At 41.9% G+C, this 26136-nt stretch overlaps 1 protein-coding gene across 2 annotated transcripts in view; it reads left to right on the plus strand.

Moving 5' to 3' along the window:
- GPC6 (glypican 6) overlaps window positions 1-9755 on the plus strand; it is a gene marked incomplete at its 3' end in the record, with an annotated part of 1078508 nt that extends 1068753 nt beyond the window's left edge. For both annotated transcript variants that reach the window (XM_082859519.1, XM_082859520.1), the window contains 2 exons: window positions 5258-5433; window positions 9553-9755. In XM_082859519.1, coding sequence (XP_082715645.1) covers window positions 5258-5433; window positions 9553-9755 — 379 coding nt within the window. The remainder of the gene's footprint in view (window positions 1-5257; window positions 5434-9552) is intronic.
- Between the last annotated feature and the right edge of the window lie 16381 nt (window positions 9756-26136).

Raw genomic sequence — 26136 nt, forward strand, 5'->3', positions numbered from 1 at the left:
GACTTACCCATGATTACACTGCTGGGTCCCAAAGAGATCTCAGGTGCCCTGGGTCAACCTCTGTGTCTTTGACCATGTCTTGGTGTCCCACCTCTTTGAAGTACCTAATGCCACAGACAACTCCAGCTCAAAAGTCTTCAAGAATTTATAAATCCACTTAAAACATAAAGTCACAGTAGGTTTTGAATAATTCCACTTTGCAGTCAGGAAAAAATGGAGAGGGAAAAAGTAATATACGTCAAGAACTTTAGAAAACTCTACTTAAAACTTAGATTTTTTTAAACTGTGGTAAAACATACACAACGTAAATGTTACCATTTCAGCCATTTTTTAAGTGTAGAGTTGAGTGGCATTCAGTACATTCACATGGTTGTGCAGTCATCACTACCATCCACCTGCAAACATTTTTATCTCCCTTAACTAAAACTCTACACCCATTAACAATAACCCCCTACACCTCCCTCCCACCAGCCCCCGTCAACCACCATTCTACTTTCTGTCTCTATGAATTTGACTATTTCAAGTACCTTACATAAGTGAAATTATACAACATACGTCCCTCTGTGATCGGCGTACTTCACTTAGCGTGATGTCTTTAAGATTCATCGATGTCAGCATGTGTCAGAATGTCCTTCCTTTTTAAGGCTGAGTTATTATAAGTATAGACCACATTTGTTTATCCATTCATCTGTCAGAAGATACTTGGGTTGCTTCCACCTTCTGGCTGTTGTAAATAATGCTGCTGTCAACATGGGTGTACAAATATCTGTTTGAGTCCTTGCTTTCAATTCTATTAGATATATACCCAGAAGTGGAATTGATGAATCATATGATAATTCTATTTTTACTTTTTTGAAGAACGGCCATGCTGTTTTCCAAAGCGCTGCACCATTTTGCATCCCCTCTAGCCATGCAGAAGAGTTCCAATTTCTCTACGCTCCATTGATGCTGAGCCCATTCATGAGCCCATTCTGAGTGCCCTGGGTCGGGAATGCCTGCTGTGCTGACCCGGTCACTCATCGCTCATAGCAAGCTCCACAGAAATTTCCTCCACCAGGACTCCCTCTGGGTTGAAGGCTTCTCGTTGTACCCTCACCAGGCAGAAGGGGCTGGGAAGCCCTGTGCAGCGTCCTTTATAAAGGTTCTAGCCCCAATCAGGAGCACAGAGCCCTCTAGATCAAATGCCTTGCCTTCTCACACTATCACCTTGGGCATCAGGTTTTCAACATGTAGATTTTGGGAGAACACAAACGTGCAGACCATAGCAGATGTGACGATAAATAATTCTGCAAAACTGCTGACGATTTAGACCCTACACATGGTCTTACAAAATAGAAGGTAACCAAAATGCTTCACTATTTCCGGATTCCACTCGCTTTCCATACCACAGCATGAGGTATTGGCAAACAGTGACACCCCTCCAACTTGTCCTCATTTCTGGGTTCTCCCTGCCCCATGTAAATGTGCAGGCTCCCAGAACCTGGACTCTCTGTAGCAAGATTCTCCTCCCTTTCCATGTCTCCCGGACTATGATGGTGCAAAGATAGAGTGCCCTCAAGCCAAAGAGCTGGTGCAAAATCTAATAAAGGGAAGAATATTATGGGCTCAAAGATGCGTCCATTCTTGCAGGACATGAGCGTTATGTAAAGAGATCAGACAAGAGAGGCAACAAATAAATGGGCTGGCGCTGAACTGGGCGTCCATCGATGCCCCAGGCTGCACTCTGGACAGCCACAGATTTGGCCTCAGGATGTACCCCTGGTGTGACAAAATGGCCATTTTCTTTTTCAACCGTGTTTTTCGGTTTAAGTTTCCATATTGTCTCTAAAGTTCCCCTTGGACTACACTAAAGGAGAAAAGGTTCTCGAGGACATGGCTGCATTGTCACTTGCTTTCATTGTAAGTAGCTGAGCGTCAGCAGGTACAGTGCGAGGCTGGGTTTCTTTGGCAGCCTTGTATTGTTCCTGCGTGCTCAGACTCCCAAGGGTGGCATTCCCATGTAAGCTATCGCAGTCAGCTGCTGATAAATGACTCTCGGCTAGCTGCGCCGTGCGCACAGCGGCTGAAGGCAACAAAGCCCTCCTCTGACTCAGCATAGGTGCAGCGGCAGGGGCCATTGTTCAGAAGGTCCAGGGGCAACACCAGAGCCCAGGGGCACCTTTCAGCCCCTCTCAGCTCCTGTGCCAGCAAAGGCTGGACTGCCCTTGTATTTTTTATTCCGATGGGCTTTACTGATTAGGTAGAGCTCACGCAGCCAGGCACATATAACTGAATGTCAATGAGTCAATCCAGTGTCATATTTTAGAACTTATATCAGGAGGACAATCTCAGAATCTAACAGAATTTCATTGGTATCCCAGATATATTAAAAGGCAACACAAACATCACGCTTTACTGCAAAAATAAAGAAGTATAGTTCCATGACTCTTTCATTTCTATTAGGACATTTTTTAGGGCAGTAAATACTGTGAAGTTCTATGGAAAAAGAATTTGCAATGTGCTCTGTGTGCTTTATTATTCATTATGTAGTATACATCATGAAGTCAATTTTATTCAAGATATGGATGAAGACATGGAGCTTATTCTGGGACTTCTGATTTAAAATGAGTAAACCGGGCTTCCCTGGTGGCGCAGTGGTTAAGAATCCACCTGCCAATGCAGGGGACACGGGTTCGAGCCCTGGTCTGGGAAGATCCCACATACCGCGGAGCAACTATGCCTGTGCGCCACAACTACTGAGACTGCGCTCTAGAGCCTGCGAGCCACCACTACTGAGCCCGCGAGCCACCACTACTAAGCCCGCGAGCCACCACTTCTAAGCCCGCAAGCCACAACTACTGAAGCCTGCACACCTAGAGCCCGTGCTCAGCAACAAGAGAAGCCACCGCAATGAGAAGCCCGCGCACCACAAGGAAGAGTAGCCCCCACTCTCCGCAACTAGAAAAAGCCCACACGCCGCAACGAAGACCCAATGCAGCCAAAAATAAATAAATAAATAAATTTTAAATAAATAAAATGGGTAAACCATGCAAGGCAGAAATAGAGACACAGATGTAGAGAACAAACATATGGACACCAAGGGGGGAAAGCGGGGCGGGGGGGTGGCGGTGGTGGTGTGATGAATTGGGAGATTGGGATTAACATATATACACTAATATGTATAAAATAGATAACTATTAAGAACCTGCTGTATAAAAAAATTAAATTCAAAACAAAATAAAATAAAATGGTAAACCCATTCATGCACAAATACATCATGCATAAGATTTCAACACCTGAAATATGGCTTAAATATAAAAGTTTCTTTGTGTGTTTCTATTTCTTCTTTTGGAGGCTGATGGATAGAGCCTTTGGTTTCAGAAAATTGGAAAATAACCTGCGGGAAGGGGAGGAATTTTAAGCATAAGTATATTGTACAAGAAAATGTAAATAGGAAGGACAAAATAGAGGAAGGGAAGTTTTTTCGGCTTTCAAGCAACACTAAGAGAGGCAGTGAAAGAGTGATAATGATAGCAGTTAGGCAGGGCTGCTCCAGCCTATCAGGTGCTCGGGCTGGATGTTCTGACTCGCTTTGAGATCCACTCTCCACCCCTCCACCTTGGTCTGTGACCTTCAGGAGAACCTCTACAGACTGCATCACCTGGGTATCCTTTCCTGTTGGCTTCCGGTTGGGTTCAGCCAATGGGAGGCACCAGCCAGAGGTCAGAAGGAGGGACTAGAGAGGTCAGGGTATCATTCCCTCCGCTCCCTCCCTGAGGGGCCTTGGTTTGGCAGTTGCAGTGTCTCCTGGCTGCATTGCATGGTTTCAGATCTCACGCGTCCGCTAACAGCTCCATCCCCTCTGGCCCTTCTGCTGTTGCCAGTCCCAGGGTTCTTTGCGACATTGGTTGGTTTCCTTCAACCCTGTTCACACCTTTGTCAACAGTCTCTTCTTTAAACTCTCTTTATTGCTCCTTTGAGTGTGCCATGTGTTTCTTACCGGGACACAGACAAACATAGTGCCTTTGTAGGAATTAGAAAAGGACGCCCAGATGGGAATATGAAGGTTTAGTATACTATCGTCTCTACTTTGGTGCATGCTAAAATTTTCTAAAATAAAAAGATTCCCACAAAAGAGAAGAAAAGGAAAGGAAAAGGCACCCCCTTTGGTGGATGGTGCCCTGCACGGGCACTCGGGCTGGATTTCAGCCCCAGCTCCCTCCCTCAGCAGATGACTTTGTGCAGTGACCAAAATGCCCTGCCGAACTTGGAAGCCCCACAGAAAAGTGGGCAGATCCCTAAAAACTGGAAAACATCTCAAAGAGAAAGTGAGGATTGACCTGGGGCTTTAAAGATATTTAAAACTTGAACGGGAAAGTTCTTTGCCGGCAGATAAGATGGATCCAGGGAGGAGATTCCATAAGGCAAGGAGGGTACCTTGAAGGGAGTGTTGCAGCCTAAGAAAGTAGACAGGAGGTGGAGATGGGCTTGGATTGCTGAGCCATAAAGTGTGAGTTGTAGCTTATGATCAACCAGGCAATATGGTGCAGTGTTTGGGCATGTGGGCTCTGAAGTTAGGTCCATTAGCTCTGTGACTTTGCAGTTACTTATCCTCACTAAGTCTCAGTTTTCTATTATACAAACGGGGCTGAAATAGTACCTACCTCCTAGACTTGCTGGGAGACTGAAGTTTTCTTTTGTTGTTGTTGTTTGTTTGTTTTTTTTTGCGGTACGCGGGCCTCTCACTGTTGTGGCCTCTCCCGTTGTGGAGCACAGGCTCCGGACGCGCAGGCTCAGCGGCCATGGCTCACGGGCCCAGCCGCTCCGCGGCATGTGGGATCCTCCCGGACCGGGGCACGAACCCGCGTCCCCTGCATCGGCAGGCGGCCTCTCAACCACTGCGCCACCAGGGAAGCCCGAAAGCAATATTTTAAGAAGGTTACCCAGACAGCTTGTGAAGGTTGCGCTAGAATGGAAAGATGAGAGCGAGGAAGTCCCTTCGAGGCTGCTGTAGCAGTGCGCGCCCCAACACTCCAGTAAGGGGCACCAGAAACGGGAAAGAAGCCAAAGGCGCGAGAGCCTTGTGAGAAGAGTGAGAGGACAGCCGCATCTCCCTCTGGGAAGATGTATGCCTTGTTTTCACCGTTTGGCCCTTTTTCCAGGAACCGAGCCCGAGTTTTGCCAACGTTTGGGCTCACTTTTAGAAACAACGTGGCAGAATCTGGTTTCGAGGTCGCTCCTGCTTCACCCTCCCCTGTCCTCCCTCTCTGCCCGGCAGATACTTGCCTGAGATCATGAACGATGGGCTGACCAACCAGATCAACAACCCCGAGGTGGACGTGGACATCACGCGGCCCGACACGTTCATCAGGCAGCAGATCATGGCTCTCCGTGTGATGACCAACAAACTGAAGAACGCGTATAACGGCAATGACGTCAACTTCCAGGACACGAGTAAGAAAGCCTTTACCAGCACCTGTAACCTCCAGAGTGAAAACCATTATAGATGATTATACCATAATTTGTGTTTTGTTTAAAGAAAGAATTTCTTTTTAATTTTTATTTTATATTGGAGTATAGTTGATTAACAGTGCTGTTAGTTTCAGGTGTACAGCAGAGTGATTCAGTTATACATATACATGTATCTATTCTTTTTCAAATTCTTTTCCCATATAGGTCATTAGAGTATTGGGCAGAGTTTCCTGCGCTATACAGTAGGTCCTTGTTGGTTATCCATTTTAAATATAGCAGTGTGTACATGTCAATCCCAAACTCCCTAACTATCCCTCCCCCGCCACCGCTTCCCAGCCCAACCCCCCATAACCATAAGTTCATCCTCTAAGTCTGTGAGTCTGTTTCTGTTTTGTAAGTAAGTTTATTGTGATTTTTCTTTAAGAGCAGTGTGCACCTCGGCTCTTCTGTGTCATTCTTACCCCATCTGCAAAGCTATTTATAGTCCTTGGGGTAGAGAGCTCTGCTCTGCAGAACTTAGGATACTACTAAAATCATAACTGCTCTTAAGGAATGGTTTCAGTGGCTGACATTCAGCTATACTAAAGCTAAAACTGAGTTTTGTCTGCCAGTTGATCCATTAATGATAAGGTAGCAAAGTAATGCTTTCCCTTTCTCCTTTCCCCGTCGGCATTTATGTCTCTTCCTCAAACTCCCATCCCTCCTCCCAACCACCAAGGGAAGAATATTCTCAAGATTGCTCACTCAGACAAGGCTGGGAAGGAATCCCTGTTGTATCACTTCAGAACTGAGGTCTTGAACAAATTATCTCTTGAGTCTCAGGTTCTTCTTCTATAGGATGGGAAGCATTCCCGAATAAGGATCGTTGGGAGGTTCATTTGAGGCTGTGTGTAAAGGAGCTAAGATGATCTCTCACGTGCCATGGAATCAACTGCATCAGTTCTTTCTCCTTCTCCAATCATGCACATACATGACCCACTGACATTTGTATCTGAAATCTTGAGAAAAACAGTAAAATGCTGAAGTAATATTACACGTGACTATTTTATTCAAGGTCACAGAATATCAGAAGTGATTTGAAAGACTACTGAATGTACATCAGATGAAACTAACTATATTTGGGTTTGTCTAAGTGGTTTCTAGATGCATAAAGGCAAGATTTTTGTTGTTGTTTTATGTATTATAAAAGAATATATTCTCTAGAAGAATATATATATTCTTATGTATTTTTTATATATATATATATATATATATATATATATATATTTATATTCTTCTAGAGAGAGTTCTCGGGAAAAGATTTTTTTTTTTAACATCTTTATTGGAGTATAACTCCTTCACAATGATGTGCCAGCCTCCGCCCTACAACAAAACGAATCAGCTATATATACACACATGTTCCCATATCTCTTCCCTCCTGTGTCTCCCTCCCTCCCACCCTCCCTATCCCACCCCTCCAGGTGGTCACAAAGCACCGAGCTGATCTCCCTGTGCTATGCGGCTGCTTCCCACTAGCTATCTACCTTACATTTGGTAGTGTGTATATGTCCATGCCACTCTCTCGCTTCATCACAGCTTACCCTTCCCCCTCCCCATATCCTCAAGTCCATTCTCTAGTAGGTCTGTGTCTTTATTCCTGTTTTATCCTTAGGTTGGAAAAGATTTCTTGAGCTTAAGATGTGGAGTTGCCAGTGATCCTGTAATTTGGTCACTGAAGCAAAAGATGACGCTTGTGTGCTTGAATTAATGAGATAGAAAGAAACAAGTTACAGATGGAAGACATGAAGTCATCTGAGTCTTAACCATCATTCTACTGAGTTGTCCCCTGCAGAAAATTTTTCATGCTTAATTCCCTTTTAAATAACTCAAAAATTAACTTTCTAAGTGCAGGATAATTGCCAACCTGATAGACTTGCTTTAAACTTTCTCAAGTCCTCCCATTATTTCTTTCTCTTTACTAAACCTCTCCTCCCCTCTTCAGAAGAGTAAATTACACGAGGTTTTAGCCTTTGCTGCTTCTCCCCTGCTCATTCCTTAGCTTCACTCCTCTCAATTTACTTTTCTGTCTTATCTATCTAATATAATAAAATGCTTTATTACCTAGAGAATGACTGTTGGAATAAATAATTCAAGATACATAAGAATTAGTTGATATTGGCCTTGGTTCTGTCTCCTCTCTGACCTAAAGAGATTGTATGCATGTCAATCTGTCAAAGCTTAGGGAATGTCCTCGAGGAGATATCTTGCTCCATTTCCCCTAAAAAGAAAATAAAAATCAGCAACACTTAAGACCATCACTTTGCTCTAACCCCAGCACCGAACTTGGCCTCCTACATCAGGATAGTGTCTGTCATATAAACCACTATCACATCTTATAGCCATCATCACCCTTATCGCTTTCGACATTTTAAAAAATCGCCCCTTAAATACCTGCACTTGTGATTCCTTTCAGAAAGAGATGGGGCCGTTATTTTTCTCAACTAGATTCTCTTGTCATTATTTGCATACCACATTTTTAATATTCTAAATCACCTTCGTAATATCTTTGTAAAGGTTAGATTACTTCTTGTTCATAGTACCAGTGTTTAATATAATTCCCTTAGCAATTGTGATATCTCTGAATTTAATTAATGGGCATTTTCCCCCTTGCAAGGCCACTAAAGATAAATTAGAGAAAATGTTAAGAACCTGGTATAGTGTATTCAAGTGATCTTACGTGGTATTTAGATGTCACATTTTAAAAATAAATTGCACTGAGTTGAGCCGTGCTTATTGGGGGGACATTGGAAGGTCCCTGCATTACCTGGCTTTGCTTAAGTAGCGTCTAGCGGCCAAGATGGTGCCAGTCTTTCGGAGCAGCTCAACATGCACATCACCATTTCAGGCCAGCAGGGAGGCATTTAGGGCTATTGAATGGACTCATTGAGCAAGGAGGGGAAGTAGCAAACGTCCTTTCCAGGTGTACAGTTTCCTAAGCCCTGCTAGGAACATTATCTCACTTGTACCCTATAACAATTCAGTGAAATAGATATGATTATTCTCATTTTTACAGGTGAGCACGCAGAGCCCAGTGAGACTAACTGGCTTGCCCTAATTCATTTAAATAAAAGACAGCAGGTTAAAATCTAGGTCGTCTTTGCCGTAGGAACCACATTTCTTCCATCAGGCATCACTGCGCACACTGGCTTTGGTGCCCTCACACATTTGATCAGGGGGTTTTCACGTATCCTCAACAAGGTGAGTGTTATTGTCAGTAGCTATGGAGTTGGGGAAACTGAAAGAAGTTGAAGAAACTGCCCAAGGCATATTTAATAATTCAATAAGTATTTATGGTGAACCTGCTATATGCCAGGGGCCATTAAAGCCAATGGGGATGCAGAAATGAACAGTATGCACAACGTGTCTGCTCTCCCCCAAAAAGTATACATTCTCATGGAGGGAACAAGAAAGTAAATAATAGAGTTGCAAATGGTGATAAGTACTTTTACGTAGCTAGTAATGGATGGAGACTTAACTGGACCCAGATCTGAGATAAAGCGTTTAAGAAACATGAAGGAACCAAGCAGTCAGAAATGGGAATAGAGAAGGCTCAGAAGGCATATGAGGCAGGCAGGGACGCTGCCAGGCTAAGACAGAATACTAAGTGGACACCTGGGCATTGGTTTCAAGCGCGGAATGGCAAACTTCTTCTGTAAAGAGCTACGTATCAAATATGTTCAGCTTGGTCAGAAATACAGACACAGATGTCTCTATTAACACTGTGTTTCAGGGACTTCCCTGGCGGTCCAGTGGTTAAGACTCTGCCCTTCCACTGCACAGGGCACGGGTTCCATCCCTGGTTGGGGAGCCAAGATCCCACATGTCTCGCGGTGCGGCCAAAAATAAAAAAATTAAAATGAAGCATATGTTTCAGATATCTATTTAGATACGGTCCACCCACACATCACAAACCTGCCCATTATAAACAAACCCACGGGGATGGAGTGGAGTGGAGGACCCTTGGGTGGGGAGATGTCCCCTGCCACCTCCGTGCCCAAATCTCACGTGTGCCCCACTCTGCTAGACTGGGTCTAACTCTCCTTTTCGATCTGTCCGCACCAGGTGATGAATCCAGCGGCTCAGGGAGTGGCAGTGGGTGCATGGATGAGGTATGTCCTACGGAGTTTGAGTTTGTCACCACAGAGGCCCCAGCAGTGGATCCTGACAGGAGAGAAGTAGACTCTTCTGCAGCCCAGCTGGGACGCTCGCTCCTCTCAGGACCTCTCGTCTGCATCGCCCTGGCGTGGCAGAGACTGTGCAGATAATCCTGGGATTTTGGTCAGATGAAACTGCATTTTAGCTATCTGAACGGCCAACTCACTTCTTTTCTTACACTCTTGGACAATGGACCATGCCACAAAAGCTTACCGTTTTCTATGAGAAGAGAGCAGTACTGCACTATGCCTCCCTTTTTGTTTTCCCAAAGAGTACTGGGTGCCAGACTGGACTGCTTCCTCTTTCCTTCAGCTATCATCTGTGGGAAACTTGTTTATTCTAGAGAATTCTTACTCAAATCTTTCATACCAGGAGATTTTCTTACCTTCATTTGCTTTTATGCTGCGGAAGTGAAGGAATCTCACGTTGTGAGTTTTTTATTTTTTTCCCCATTTAAAAAAAAAAATAGGAAGAAAATAATTTTCCTTGCAAAATCAGGCCAAACCCCAAGACAACTGCATTTTCAACAAAGAAGCAAACGAGAAAAATAAAAGAGCTGTAACGCTGTAAGTTCGGCATTGCCGGCCAACTCCCAGTGTAAGCTTTTCTGTGACAAATCAGGTTTACAAAATGCTTATGCGGAGGTTTGAGATTTTTTTTAATGTAGTGAAAATACACTGTTGTCTTGGAGGTCTTGCGCGCTAACCATACAATGCCAAGCTGATTCAGAGGTACTGATAGGAAATTTAGAATTCCATCTTTAATCGGAGAGTAAAATGTGCTACAACTCAGCACCTCTATCTCACCCCGATTTCAATTTCAGTAATGGTACCATTTTCCTTAATTCTCTTAACGTCTGACCACTGTATCCAATTGGCACGGATTTTTCCCTTCATCTCCAGTTACTAGTGGACACCCTCATGAATTCATCTTCCTCAAGGGTCTGAAATGAAAATAATCTTCAACCATACAATCGCTTTGCTTTAGCCACAGGCTTGACGTGAATTAGATGTTTCTGCCCCGTGCTCATTACCCTCCCAAAAGAAGAGTTCCTTTAATGAACCGATAAACAATTAGATCCATAAGTGAGTTTTCATTTTTAACTCTTTGCTTTGTGTCAGTTGGTTTCTGCATCACAAGGGCATTCTCTTACAAAATAACTCACAACAACAACAAAAAAGTCAAGACAAAAAAATATATATATAGTATTGACATGGAGATTTCTTTCACTTTTTTAGTCTTAGTATGATCATCTATTTTTATATCTATATATATATATAAATCACAGATTTTAACTTCTTAATTCCAAGCTCAGGGTTGACACACCTTTGTAACGAAAATGTTTTGTCAACCAGCTCTTCTTGTTTTGTGCTGCTCAGAGAAGGGATTCCTCAATGATCTGTGAGCACCAAGAATCAAGAAAGAGAACTTTTTACGTATCTAACCGTCCATTTATTAAAAGTTTGCCAGGGCACACCCTTCTCACATGAGCGTGTTTTGTCCTGGGTGCTCCAGACTGTATCGAACGCATGGGCAGAGCCGTGGGTGTGCAGAACTTCACTGGTCATGGAAACCGTATGCGCAAGGAATGTGATTCACACAAAACCATTGCTTTCGGTACAACGCCTTCAGCCTAGGATTCCTGCTTGGCACTTGGAGAAATATTCTAATTCAAGAGGCTGATTCGGAGCCTAAGTGACCCGCCAGGTGTGCCAAAGCCAGGCGTTACGCTCCTCCCGACAGAGAGAAGCAAAACAAACTAACCTGGGGCTTTATGAATACCATTGGCTATCCATGTGTTTTTTGGTTTTTATGATGTATCTGGGGTTGGGAAAAGTAATGTTTCAAGACACCATAGTATGCCAGTCACATGTTAATTAACCCATTGGCAGTCATGACACATCAATGGTATTTTTCGATCTCCGTACCCATCAAGATTATGATTAGTTATTGATTTAGTCACATTTAGGTAGAACACATGCGGCACAATAGTATTAAGTGTACTTGAGCACTTTTGCAAAACAAAGTATTTAGAAGCATCTATTGCTATCGTATGCCTAACGAAATACGGAATGTAGGATTCTGAGAGATTTTGTGGCATCTTTTCACTTAAATCTTTATGAAATTGATACAGTCTAATTCAGCATTACATTCTTCTAGCAAACCATTCATTTCACCGCCAGACTTTGGCTTCCTATCACCAATGACACATAAAACATCTCTATGAAGGACCAGTCATTTATGTTGCTCATTGTGTTGTATGTTCAGAAATCAGTATTGTCTTTCTCCAGTAATTAAGGTGCAATACAAATTAAATCAATCTTGATTTTCCAAAATATTTGAGTCATAACTTGTTTTCATAGCTTTAAGCTCCAAGTCTTTCCTTTTAAAAATATATCTGCATTGTTTTCTGTGAAATAGATCAGAATGCCTTGTTTTCCCTGTACTTTCACCCCCAAAGGGTTTTGTGCATGTATGTGAATACACATTATATTAATGAATGTGAACCCGTGTTCTATAAACACTAACCACACAGACAATATATAAACGCCTGTTTCATTTGTTTCAACACCTTCGTTATCAATACTATTCATATTGGTGAGCTATAGTGATCTATATGAGCCAGGCAGAGAACTGAAATCACGGTCAGTTAATGATGCCACAGTATTAGTCACCTGCATGGATGTGGTCAAAATATTATTGAAATTGTACTTCCTGGTTTTTATCATCATCCTACTATGTCATATGATTTTCAGACTAATTTCACATAGGAATTTTTTGTGCCCTAAGGGAATTAGTTTAATCTAGTTAACCCATTTCAGTAAGTATTTTGGAATCTCCCCCTCCCCTCACCAAGTTAATTTCTCTCGTTTTAGCATAGTGGTAGGGGATGCAGTGGTGCTCCATTATTTTTCCTGACCTGTCCTCGTTTGCTTTGATGTCCCCTAAATTTCTGTAATCACGTCACAACCTCTGTTATGAGTAGAGAGGGATGGGCTCACTGAAATTGGATGCTAGGAATTGTTGGGTGGTGCTTATAACTGCAAACACTTAGCTTATTGAAGTGCCTCTATTTACATGTTCTTTAGTTATAATATGTATTTTTCTAACAGAAATACACGTCTGTAATTGGTGTATATTATACTTTGTATACGTTATAACGAAAGCTAAACAGAGGCTAAAGTCTTTAGCAGAGAAGAATAGATTGCAAATTCACGAGTTTGAGCTCCACTTATGGTTCTGTATTGAGCGACAGCCACGACAGCCTTCTCCCGTTTGAATGAAGGTCAAGTCGGGACTTTGATTAGAGCCATCATAGAACATTAGCACTAGCAATCTGACTCCCTTACAGTGACTTACCCAGATGGATATGTTGTGTTCCCTGCTTTAGTGGTAAGGGATAGATAATACTACTTTGTCTACACTGAAAAACACGACCATTCATTGATAAGCAGTAGGAATTATAAAAGTAGCGTTCTATAAATCAGACACACTGAAAAGATTATTGGACGCAGAAGCCTGATATTTAATTTATATTCCCTGCTGCAGACATTAGCCTACTTTAATTCTTTAGCCATTACGTATATGTTCTGGCTACACACTGAACACCAACTGAAGTCCCCAAGGAGGAATAAAACCTGAGCAGCTCCCGAGTTGTCATTCTTTTACTACTTCTCTTCGCAAGGCTAATTATCAGGTGGTTTGACTAAAGGTGGAAGGGTTAGCAAATGCAAGTTCTGACTTATCCAACACTTGCAGAAATTCAAACTCATTTTCATTTACTTACAGTCACTAACAAATCTGACTTCTAACTTTAAAAAAAAAAAAGGGGGAGAGGGGAGGGGCACCTTAGCTTTGCCAACAGAAGAGTAAGGAGACCATAACTTAACAAATTTGCAATGTGTTCCTCCTCGGTGGAGACATTAGCCAGTGTTTAGTTTTAGGCCAAGTTCTACAAAGAGAGTATTGATCTGTATGCATTCTGGAGCCTTGCTATAACACAGTTTGCTAAGGCACAGGACTCAGCCTAGCATGGGGCTGTTTGAGCCTCCGTGAAAGTTGAAAAGTACTGGAATCTTTGACATTGCCTTGTAATGAGGTACTTCTGTGAAAAGACACCTCAAGATGGCGTAGTAGTGAGGTCTCTGTGTGCATATGCATAACATATATGCAGGACAAATGTGTGCACCGATCAAACCTAAAATTTTATGTGACTGTCAAATGAATATTATTTGGGTTAAGATTTTTTTCATTTCTGATTTGGATAGAAAATTGCTATTAATCTTGTATTAAAATAGTTTTTAAAAATCTACCAGTGCCCTTTCTGCATTTTCTTAATTATTGTCATAGTCTAAATTTCAGAGCTTTTGAATTTTTTATTGTTTGAGAACTTTTTAGAAGCTGCAATATTTTTTTAAAAAAAGAGAAGAAAAAGAACCATAGATTTAAATCAGCACCACTCACCTAAGTACACTTGGCCTTTGAAATCAAGAACTTTTAGAACTTTAGAACATTTAGAGCTTTCCAAACATGTATGGAAGATACTATACCTCTCTTCTTTTGTGTTGGTTTCTTTTCTAAAATAAATTAGTAGCTTGGCTGATGTCAGTACTTTATAAATGAGGTCAAAAACTAAGATAATGTGTAAAAGGACTAACAATTTCCAAATTTAGCAAATTGCACTGCTTTTTTATTTCTGAAATTTCCATGCTCTCAGGAATGCTAAATACTGTATAGCATGCTAAAGATTCACTTAGCAGATATTTATTAAACACCTGCTCAACGCTAAACCTTGTCTAGGTGCCAGTCTGGGGTTGTCAAAATCACCAGCTGGGAAGTATTCATTTTTTTTTTTTTGCGGTACGCGGGCCTCTCACTGCTGTGGCCTCTCCCTTTGCGGAGCACAGGCTCCGGACGCGCAGGCTCAGCGGCCATGGCTCACGGGCCCAGCCGCTCCGCGGCATGTGGGATCCTCCCGGACCGGGGCACGAACCCGTGTCCCCTGCATCGGCAGGCGGACTCTCAACCACTGCGCCACCAGGGAAGCCCTAAAGTATTCATTCTTTACTACAGTTAACCATGATTATTACATCACTTATTTCAAAAATGCTCTTTTAAATAAAGGAACCTATGTAAATAGAGTTATCACAAATATAACATTTAACTGTAAGCAACATTATAATTTAGCTCACACTACTACTATGTTGATTTCTATTAAGCAAAGTGATTTCTACAAAACAGTTAAAGAACTTTAGGATAATTCCATGTAAAAAGCAGACTCTAACAAATGCTATTTGGAAATAAACTGGAACCAATTTCATCGAAAAGAAAAACTTCCAAATGGGTTTTGAGAAAAAAATAATAAAACCACCGCCACTCTTACCAACAATATTAATTTTAATTCGCTCTTTGGATAAATAGACTATAGTCAAAATATACACACAAATATGAAAAATGACATTGATTTTTCAAATACTAACTCATGAAATAGCTGGAAAGATGTAGCCACAATTCTGTCTGTTCAAACAGACATTCCCAATTTAGTGCCAGTACATCTCCATTCCACAGACACATTCATTTGCTGATATAAACTTGTGGCCAAACATATTTGGTCGGCTCATGAATGGAGCACACAGGGAAGCCAGGAGGAATTAGCTGCCTGCCTTTGTAGCTCACTTAAGGAGCTCATGTTCTTGCCCATGTTGAAATAGAAAGCAGAGCAAGAAAACAGAAATTTTACCCAGTGAGTGTTCAAGTTCGGAGAGAAGCAGAAAGAAGACACACAAACTGGATTCAAGGGAAGCAGAAGAGTATTTACCTTGAATAAAGCCATCTGCCCTTCCATAGGAACTAATGTCTGTAGAGTTCTTAAATAAAAGAAAAAATTGGCTTAGGCAGTAACGGTCATCTATTCTTTTAAAAAAGAATGTGATGAGCTCTGTATCACGTGCCAGACACAGTTCTGGGTACCAGAGCAAGACGCCATGAAGAACTGAGACAAAATGGGGTAGTGACTAAGGAGGAGATGCCCCTTGAGACCAGTGGTCCAGAAGAGGCTGCCTGGGTGATACTCAGGCTGTGACCTAATCATGGGAAGAAGATGCCACGTGCAGACGTGGGGACAGAGATTTCCAGGCAGAGTAAAAGGCACTGTAAGGATGTACGGAAATGAGGACTAGTAAGTGAGATGTTGGATAGTGGGAGATGGATGGAAAGTTAAACAGGGGAAGGCATGCTTAAAAACCCTGGTCTTTTACCACGTGGTGAAGCCAGAGCCCTAGAAGGACCCATCCCTACACAGCAGCCCTGCTGGGGGCGCTTATTAGTATTTTAAAGCACATTTTAGCAAAGAAGTATGCTAAGGTCTTTATGTATATACTTAATCTTTATAGGATCTCTATGATGTAGGAATAATAATGCTCGTTTTATACTGAATAAAATGAAACACAGTGAGATTAATGAACTTGCCCAGCCACACAGGCGAGGCCATGATAGGAACTGAGATCTGTAACAACTAGGCAGAAAAGCGGCAGTATATAAGGATAATCTTGGTTTTTTATTCCCCACACAATTGAATTTTCCGAGGGTGTTCTGAGAATTGGCAACAAGTATATGAACAGGCATTCACAGATGTTTACTTGCACAGAGGATATATATTAAAACTTTATTCCAAGATGTAGTGCCATTTAGTTGCTCTCTGTTTTCAGTTTTTTTCAAAATTAAAATCCTAAGTAGACATACGACTGATTCTGGGATTTTTGCATAGCATTGAACTTAAAGCCATTGTGAACTAAAGTTTGATGCCTAGGACAGGAACATACGTACCAAATCTGCTTTCCTCTTGTTTGTCAAGTTGGCTTAAACATCATATTCACAGAAAGGAAGTCAGGCTTAGCCCAACTCTCAGGGGTTCTTCCTATACATTAGCTTTGTCTATAATTTATTGTCCGTTCAGACAGTCAAGTGGACCCCAAATATAAATCAAAACTATCCAACAAAGGGCTTCCCTGGTGGCGCAGTGGTTAAGAATCCACCTGCCAATGCAGAGGACACGGGTTCGAGCCCTGTTCCAGGAAGATCCCACATGCCGCGGAGCAACTAAGCCCGTGCGCCACAACTACTGAGCCTGCGCTCTAGAGCCCACGTGCCACAACTACTGAAGCCCGCACGGTGCTCCGTAACAAGAGAAGCCACCACAATGAGAAGCCCGCGCGCCACAACGAAGAATAGCCCCCGCTCTCTGCAACTAGAGAAAGCCCACTCGCAGCAACGAAGACCCAAAGCAGCCAAAAATTAATTAATTAATTTTTTAAAAAAGTAAAGAATCAAAATAAAAATTTAAAAAATTAAAAAAACTATGCAGCTGTTAGTCAATGCAAACAGACAACTGGTCTGGCTGCTTTGTTGACTAACTTGACTGCATCTTGAAAGTATGACATTGAGACCCAGCTGAATCGAAGTCCTTGCGACGGTTTTCTCAGTTAAAATAAGGACCAGATCGTGGAGTACCATGTGTCTTTCTTCTTCATGGAGTTAGAGCTCCTTTTATTGTTGGATTCCACCTCATGTCGTTGCCCTCCTTACCTGAGAGAATTGAGGTTACTGATTACAGGTTTTATCCCACTTTAAAAGGTACTCTTTGGACATTTCATAAAGGTAGGTGAATATCAAGTTAGAGGAAGGTTGGTTCGCAAAACTCTATTTCCTACCCTCTCATGATATCAAATGCCTTGTATTTACATAAAGCATTTCACCCAAAGGAGCTTTCGAATTCATTTTTTTTGACAATCTTCACCACACCTCCATGAAGTAGGCAGGAATTGTCATCCTTACTTTCCAGATCAGAGACACTTCCTGGTGGAGCCACGGTCTTCTCAGTCTGTTCATTCTCTCCCTTTCTGCTTCTTTTTCTCTCCCTCACCCCTAATCTACCCAAATCTTAAGGACTTTAATGTGAATCATTCTGGCTCCTATCAACCTCTCACTAATTTATAGAACCAGCCCCCAGTAGCTCCACCACAGAAACCCAGTAACAAATCCTCCAAGCCGGGTCTTAGTGGAACGGTACCCCAAAGAGTCATCTAATTCATCTCCGGTCCTGAATCACATACTGTGAATCAGCCTATACTGAATTTTTGTGTGTGAAAAATTAGATGTCCCCAAATTATATCAAGCCAAAGAAATTTCACCCAAACAGCTTTATCAAAAAGCTTGTTGATAACACCATAATGATCTCACTACTTGTTTGTTTGAACCGTTGCATATGAATTAGCATGTTAAGGCTATATTCCTACAGCCAAAGATAAGCCCAGATTCTGTGCACGTGTTTGTTTTTAAGCTTGAGGGCCTTTTATATTTAATTGAAAAGAGAAAAGTTAAACTGAGCAGCGTATTAGTAGACATACAGCACGAGCCATGAGAAACGTGAAGGCAAAATGAATTTCTCCAGGAAAGAAAGAAAAAAGACTTCCCCTACATCCAAAATCTTTCTTCCACTGGAGAAATCCTATGACCTTTCCCCTCATGGGGCCTCACGAGCAGGGAGAGTGATGTAGGATGGCACGAAGGAGGTAAAATGAAGCAAGAGAACAGAATAGAAATCCAGTGCCATTTGAAACACACGAGGATTTCCCTGGTGGTCCAGCGGTTAAGACTACGCGCTTCCCCTGCAAGGGGTGCGGGTTCAATCCCTGGTCAGGGGAGTTCCTCATGCCACGAGGTGTGGCCCAAAACAAAACACACACACACACACACACACACCAACAATGAAACACGTGATGTTGTCTATGTTATTTTGATCAATTCTGAACCTTCACTGTGAAAGTCTCCTCTCAAGGGGAAGACTCCCTACAGACAGTATAATAATGGCAGTTAATGAAAAACTTAAAAAGAAATCACAGAGAAATGCCAACAAGCATATGAAAAGGTGCTCAACGTCGCTAATCATCAGGGAAATGCAAATCAAATGACAGTGAGCTAACACCGTATGCTGGGTAGGATGGCCACCATCAAATAAATAAATAAATAGGAAGTCACACGTGCTGGTGAGGATGCAGAGAAATTGGAACCCTTGTGCACTACTGCTGGGAATATAAAATGGTGCAACCACTGTGGAAAACGGTATGAAGCTTCCTTTAGAAACTAAACATAGAAAAAAAAAAAACTAAACATATTCAGCAATACCACCCTTTCAGGTATATACCCAAGGAAATTGAAAACAGGATCTTGAAGGGAGATTAGCACTCACATGTCCACTGCAGTACTATTCACAATAACCAAGAGGCAGACACAACCTACACGTCCATCAGTGCATGAAAGGATGAAGAAAACGTGGTGGATGCATGCGATGGAATACTAGTCAGCCTTAAGAAAGAAGGAAATCCTTTCATATACTACAGATGGATGAAACGGGAGGACCTTACGAATGGTGGTTGCTAAGGGGCGGGCGGGGGTTGAGGTGCCAAGGGGAAGGGGAGTTGCTGGTCAGTGAGTTAAGTTTTACAAGATGAAAAATTTCTAGAGATCTATTGCACAAGGAGACACATAGACTGTACTATACACTTAGAAATTATTAAGATGGTAAATTTTATGTTATGTGGGTTTCACCACAATATAAATAAATAGATAGATGATTAGATAGATAGATGATAGATAAATAGATGATAGATAGATGATAGATAGATAGACAGATAGACAGATAGATAAGAATGCATGTGCCCTGTTTCCAAGAAGTCCAGGGTCTAATGTAAGCGTGGGAATAGAGAGCAAACTCATGAACAGCTGACTGTATAATTGCTGCAATAAATACAGGCTTTCACCATGCACTATAGAGTAAAGAGAAAGGCAAAGGGGTTCTGTGGAAAGAAAACTGGTTTAAAAAAGACGACACAAGGGCTTCCCTGGTGGCGCAGTGGTTGAGAGTCCGCCTGCCGATGCAGGAGACGCGGGTTCGTGCCCCGGTCCATGAAGATCCCACATGCCGCGGAGCGGCTGGGCCCTTGAGCCATGGCCGCTGAGCCTGCGCGTCCAGAGCCTATGCTCCGCAACGGGAGGGGCCACAACAGTGAGAGGCCCGCGTACCGCCAAAAAAAAAAAGAAGACAACACAAGAAACCTCAGAGGAACTGTGGTACATTGAATGATTAAATACTCTTCTCCACTCACAAGGTATAAATAAGAAGTCTCTATGTCCCAAATTGTCTGAGACAGTCCCAGTTATATCTGTTGTCCCAATATAATTATTAATAGCACCCTTTCACTCTCTGGAGAGTATCCCTTGTTTGAATGATAAATTACACAGTCACCCTCTGTATGAATAATGGCTATTCACAAGATCAATTTGCACTCAAGTGTGCATGACACCTTAGAGTTTTCCAAAACAGCCACCCAGCTGAAGACGTACCAGGTAATATTACTGACAGCTAAGCTTCCTATTTAAATTCACCCTGCCTACTTCTATTGAAAAACATCTGGAATTAGAATCAAGAATCCAAAAATAACTCTGACATCATCAAGTACACTATATAATCCCAGCTCACAAATGCCCACCTCTAAACATCTCAAAATGGGCCATACTTGGAACTTGATCCCAGGTGAATGACCCCTCCTGCTTTTCAGTAATTTTGCTGGGTATGTCAGTGAACAAAACCTCTGACAGTTGGTGCAGCCCCAGAAGTTGTATTCTGGTTCCATTTGCTGCTGCTGGAAGGAGGCAGTTGGAAGCATGCTTTCTCCATTTGCGATCTTAGCAGTCCCAAAACAAGTACAATCATTTCCTTCTGTTTCTTGAGTCACATGCATGATCAATATTTTGATGAATAATTCTCAACCTATAGCTCTCAATCTACCTCCTGCCCCAGCACACATGACACATGATGTTCACATCAAGTGGCACCAATAACTTCCTATGCATTAAACGTACCCCCCCACCTTTCTCTCCCGCTCAAATGAGCATATCAGAATGCAAGGAAGCAACGGGTATGAAGTTATCAGAGTTAATGAGGAATTCATCCTAACTCACAAATTTTGCTCATTCAATTATTATTTCTAACTACTTGCAGTACTCTCCAATTGATTCCTACCTTGGATTTATAAAACTGTGCACTGTTCCCTTAACATCTGGGAGGATGTGTTCCAAAGAGAACAAAGTGTGGTATAAAAGGTGCCACCTGCTGACACCCAACATATAAAAAGATACCCCTTGGATTGAAGGTCCCTGGCAGAAAGGAACTTACTTTTGATTAAATCAGTCAGCACTTCAAAGGCTAATTCAGGCTTTAAGGATCAGTTGGACATAAATGTGTAGATTTGCATTGTCTATAGAATAAATATGAAGACTCCTAGTAGAATTAAAAATGATACAAATAATATTATATAAGACTTGCAAGATCTAGCCAGTGATCTAAATTCAATTCATATATTTGTACTATAATATATGTTTGGGAAGATATATAATTGATCAATACATATTCCCTCTCCTCAAGGACCAAACAACCACACCTACTAAAAAAGAACAACAGCAGAAACACCAATAAAGACAAAGCCTAAATTTCCTCTAAGCCCTTCCCATATAGTAATTCATCTTACTCTAAAAATAAAATATTTTTAAAAAATAGTAGGTACTCTTATTGTCCTAATTAGACAGATGAGGAAACTGAGGCACTGACAAGCTAAATGACTCTCCCAATGTCACACATAGCTAGAATTTAGAAGATATAGAAAAATGCTGAAATCATTATTCACAATAGCCAATATTTGGAAATAACGTAAGTGTCCATCAGTGGATGAGTGGATAAAGAAAATGTGGTATATATACACAATGAAATGTTATTCATCCTTGAGAAAGAAGGAAATCCTGCCATTTGCAATAACATGAATGGACTCTGAGGTCATTATGCTAAGTGAAATGTCAGATGGAAAAAGACAAACAACGTATGAGATCACATATGTGGAATCTAAAAAAGTTGAACTCAGAGAGTAGAATGGTGGTTAGCGGGGGCTAGGGATGTGGCAAATGGGGAGATGTTGGTCAGACTTCAGTTATAAGATGAATAATTTCTGGGCATCCAGTGTACAGCATGGTGATTATAGTTGATAATAATGTATTTAATAAAGATATTTTAAAAAATTAAAAATAAATTTAAAAAATAATGTATTTATACTAGAAAGTTGCAAAGAGAGTAGATCTTAAATATTCTCAACATACAAAAAATTGGTTATTATGTGACAATGGAGGCGTTAGCTAAGGCTATGGTGGTAATCACTTCGCAATATATTAAGTGTATCACATCAACACCTTGTACACCTACTTACACAATGTTATATGTCAATTATATCTCAGTAAAAGGTGGAGAAAAAGAAAAATGCTGAAATCCCCAGAGCTGGAAACACAGTGTGGTTACTTGAAGAGGTACACAGCTCCGACAGAACAGGGGTCAAGTTCTGCCTGCTGTGCAGTAGCATGAAGGAAGGAGAGAGCCTACCTGTGGAAATGATCTAGTGTGGACTCCACTGCAGGCAAAGTACATGAAAAATAGTCAGTGATCATCTCATTTCCATAGATGCTTTTACTCTGTCAGGATTTTTCAGATTGTGTTTCCTGTACATACCCTGGGGTATGGGGAGAATGCATAGTTCTGGAAGGATATACATTAAGCCATAGGTATAGGCACATAAATATATACGGGCTAGAATGATTGATCAAAAGGAGACCTGGATGTTTTTTTCTTCCCAACTCCACATACTCCAAAGAAACAAATTAGGCAAAATATTGACCGGCAAAGTTCCTGTTCAAGCTTACGGGGTCTTGATGACATCGAGATAAGCAGCGGTGGCTTTGTGCTACTCAAGAGACCATCTAACCTCTTGACTGAATTACAGCTTTCGCATCATACTTTCCTATTTATTACTCTGTGTGCAGCATCCCATCCTCTAGAGTGCAGAAAATCCCATCCCAGCGGCTGAATTAGCCTAATCACAGTTCTTTTCTACCCCAGCCCTGTTCTGGCCATGGGGAGAGAATCAGGAGAAGAGGGGAGAGGAGAGTTCTGATGTCCACTGACAGCTAGAAGAAGGTGCTTGACATTTCTTCCACGCTCCCAGTCACTCTCCGCTTCGCCCTAAGCCTTTATTAACCCAGTGTGGAATGTGGCAATTTCCTAAGCTGCGGTCATTACAGTAAATGCCATTTCTCCCCATAAGGCTCCCGTTAGCTGCTGTGTTCCTTGTGCTTATTTAGCTCATGATATTTCATGCCAAATATTTGAGAGACAGTGCTCAGAAATCGCCAGGCAGCTCCACTGTGAAATACAGTGTTCCCATCCATCAGGGGAACGAGTAGGCTGCAGGGATGCTGTGTTTGGTATTTGCTTTCCATTCTTTATGTGTTTCTTGCTGAGTCTGACTTTTCCACAAATATTGAAGCTGGAGCTGACTAATGACTCTCTGCGAACACCAACTCATGCTGGTGATTATGCATCTTTGGAAAGTGCTTAATAAATACTATTTAAAAAACTCTGCTATATGGTGATGGCAATCGTGCCAGATGTGACACTGTGTTTTCAGACAAAAGCAATCTTGAAAAGCTTTCAAGGTAACACTTAAAAAGTAATCCTGTATTTGGTTGCCTAGCAAGATGCCTCATGAGTGTTTAAAATACATAAGAGGTTTGAGTTCAGATAAAGACTGTATTACCAGGTGGTAACAGTAATTACCCTGTTCCCAAACTTGAAGTGTATTTACCCTGTCTTTTGCCTACCAAGTTGCCAATACACTATTCAGCTTTCCAACTGGAGCGCACCATTTCATATTTCCTGCCGGTACACATATATTAGTGGACGTGTGCTTTTATTAACAGTGTAAGACAAGAATATTTCAGTCGTGTTGTTACACCTACTGCCTGATATAGATCATACAGGACAAGGATACAATTTAATTGGCAATAACTCTTGGGAGCCAGAGTAATAGTTGCCCAGGAGTTCTTTGTCAGAGCGTTCTTGGCTTTGCATTAAGTACGCAGCCACTAAATTCTTTTCAGCTCTGGAAGCAGCAGCCAGGGAACACTTTGGAAGCTCTATAAAAGGCATTCTCCTAATCTTCAAATCGTTGGAAAGACACTTTAGCATCTGTTAAAATATTTTTTTTCCTTCTAATCTGCCTGAAACTAATAGGGAGAAAATTCTAAGATGTTTCTTAATTAAGCAATAAGAAATGGTGGAGGGTGGTCTGTGCTGAGTTAATCACAGTTGTAAAGCATGAAAAAAGGAAAAGTGTTAAGTACCTCTAGATCCTTAGGCATCTAATTTCCCTCTGAATGTGCCTTATTGCTATTATAAAGAAACCTTTTCTTCCCAATTCCTGGAAATCTCCACCCCTTCCCTGAAATAGTCAGAATAATCCTTCCCTCATTAGCCTATGAAATTACCCAGCCCATAAAAACTAACCACCCCATATTTCGGGGCCTCTTACCTTCTGAGATGGCCCACGCTCTGTCTGTGGAGTGTGTTTTTCCCAAGGCTGTTCTCACCTTTTGAGACGACTGCATTCTGTCTTCGGGATCTGCGTCTCTCTAAATAAATCCACTTCTAACTTATCACTATATCTCTCACTGAAATTTTTCTTTGATGAGACATAAAGAACCTGAGCTTCATTAAGTCCTGAGACCAGGTGTGTAAACTCAGTTAAAGGACCGTGGATTCAATTCCCAATCTGAGTTGTGCGGTTTCAAAACCAGTTTGCAACGCCCCTCTTTAAAATCTTCAAAAAGGTGAGCACCCAAATCCTTAAACCTACTTTCTAGTCCCTATTTTGAAACTAGGACTCAGAACCCCTTACACACACTCCTTACCAGCAAATCTGAAGCTCCCCAGAGAAGCGCTGCAACGCAAACTTGCTATCTCTTCAGGCCATGACCCCATAGTGGTTCCTGCTATGTTTATTCAACTCTGAGATTAACACTAGTAATTCACTCTGGAACAGTCTTTTACACTTCTCACCTCCGTGAAAAATTTACTCATGCCTTAGGTGACCTAATTTTACGGAATGACTTGTTAACAATAGCTACAATAGCAACACAAACCAAAAACCCTCTATCTGCTCTGCCATTATAACTGTGATTTTCATTCTCATAAGAATTGGATGGAATAAGTCCACCATGCCACCAACACACTTCGTATTGTTTTTCTTTTCACTTTCATTTGATGTTTTATTCCCGGAAGAGACCAAAATCTTTTGGTTTGAAACTTTACATTAAATACTAGAGTTAAGTACCTAACTGGTGTTTTTGTACTCCCTCCTCAGCACAATCAATCCTCGTGATTCAAAGATTCCATATTTGCACATTTGTCTACTTGCTAAAATTTATTTGAAAGCCCCAAATCAATACTCAGGCATTTCTACAGTTGTCCACAGACATGCATATGCACAGAGAAGTGAACACTGTGAGTCCCTTGATGCACACATCCCAGCTGAGGTCGAACAGGACGATGCTCTGCTCTCTCATTTCAGCTCTCCGACTATAAATGACCGTCCCTGGTGCAGTCTCGTTAGTGCCATGCTGTTCGCATTTTTGTGCTTTTCGTTGGTGATTTTGCTGTTTAATGGCCCCCACTGTCTAGCATTCCTAAACTCAAGAAGTCTGTGATGTGTCTTACAGACAAAATGCATGTGTTCGGTAAGCTTCGTTCAGGCATGTAATGTTCTGGGTCGTGAGTTCAATGTTAATGAATTGACAACTTACATTAAATAAGAAGCCTTTAAACAAAAACATACATAAAACAAAGTTCTGTGTAGATGGGTTGATGAAAATGTCAGAGGGTCATAGGAACCTAACCCGGTATTTCCCCCAGAAGCAATGATTCACTATTCGCTAATTCAGGGTTTGCTGTGACTTTATGGGACATAACTACCGTGAATAACGAGAATCAACTGTATAAGCAAAATTGTTTACCTTTATGTTCTTCCCGACTCAGCTGGCTCTAACCAAACTGGTAATATTTGCAGTGGTCTCGAGGGTAAATCAAATCCATTTTCAAGGAGGTGTTGTTTTTGGTCTCTACTTTCAGCATCTTGAGTACAGATTTTTAAAAAGTCTTTTGGGGCTTCCCTGGTGGCGCAGTGGTTGAGAGTCCGCCTGGCGATGCAGGAGACGAGGGTTCGTGCCCCGGTCCGGAAAGATCCCACATGCCGCGGAGCGGCTGGGCCCGTGAGCCGTGGCCGCTGAGCCTGCGCGTCCGGAGCCTGCGCGTCCGGAGCCTGTGCTCCGCAACGGGAGGGGCCACAACAGTGAGAGGCCGAAGTCGTTTGATTTCAGCCACAGCTGGATCTCATTGAGGCCATGTTTCCCAACCTTCCCCTCCATGTATGTGTTATTCTGATGTCAACAGATGTAGCTACTTGAGCCCAGAAGAGCCCTGGCCAGCTTTGGCCCTTCCCGCAACCAGAGAGCTGAGAAAATCAATATGGTGGCCTGCCTCTGACTCTGCTCCAAAGTATA

This window comes from Leucopleurus acutus (genome assembly GCF_964270905.1).
Source record: "Leucopleurus acutus genome assembly, chromosome: 18".
Classification (NCBI taxonomy): Eukaryota; Metazoa; Chordata; class Mammalia; order Artiodactyla; family Delphinidae; genus Leucopleurus; species Leucopleurus acutus.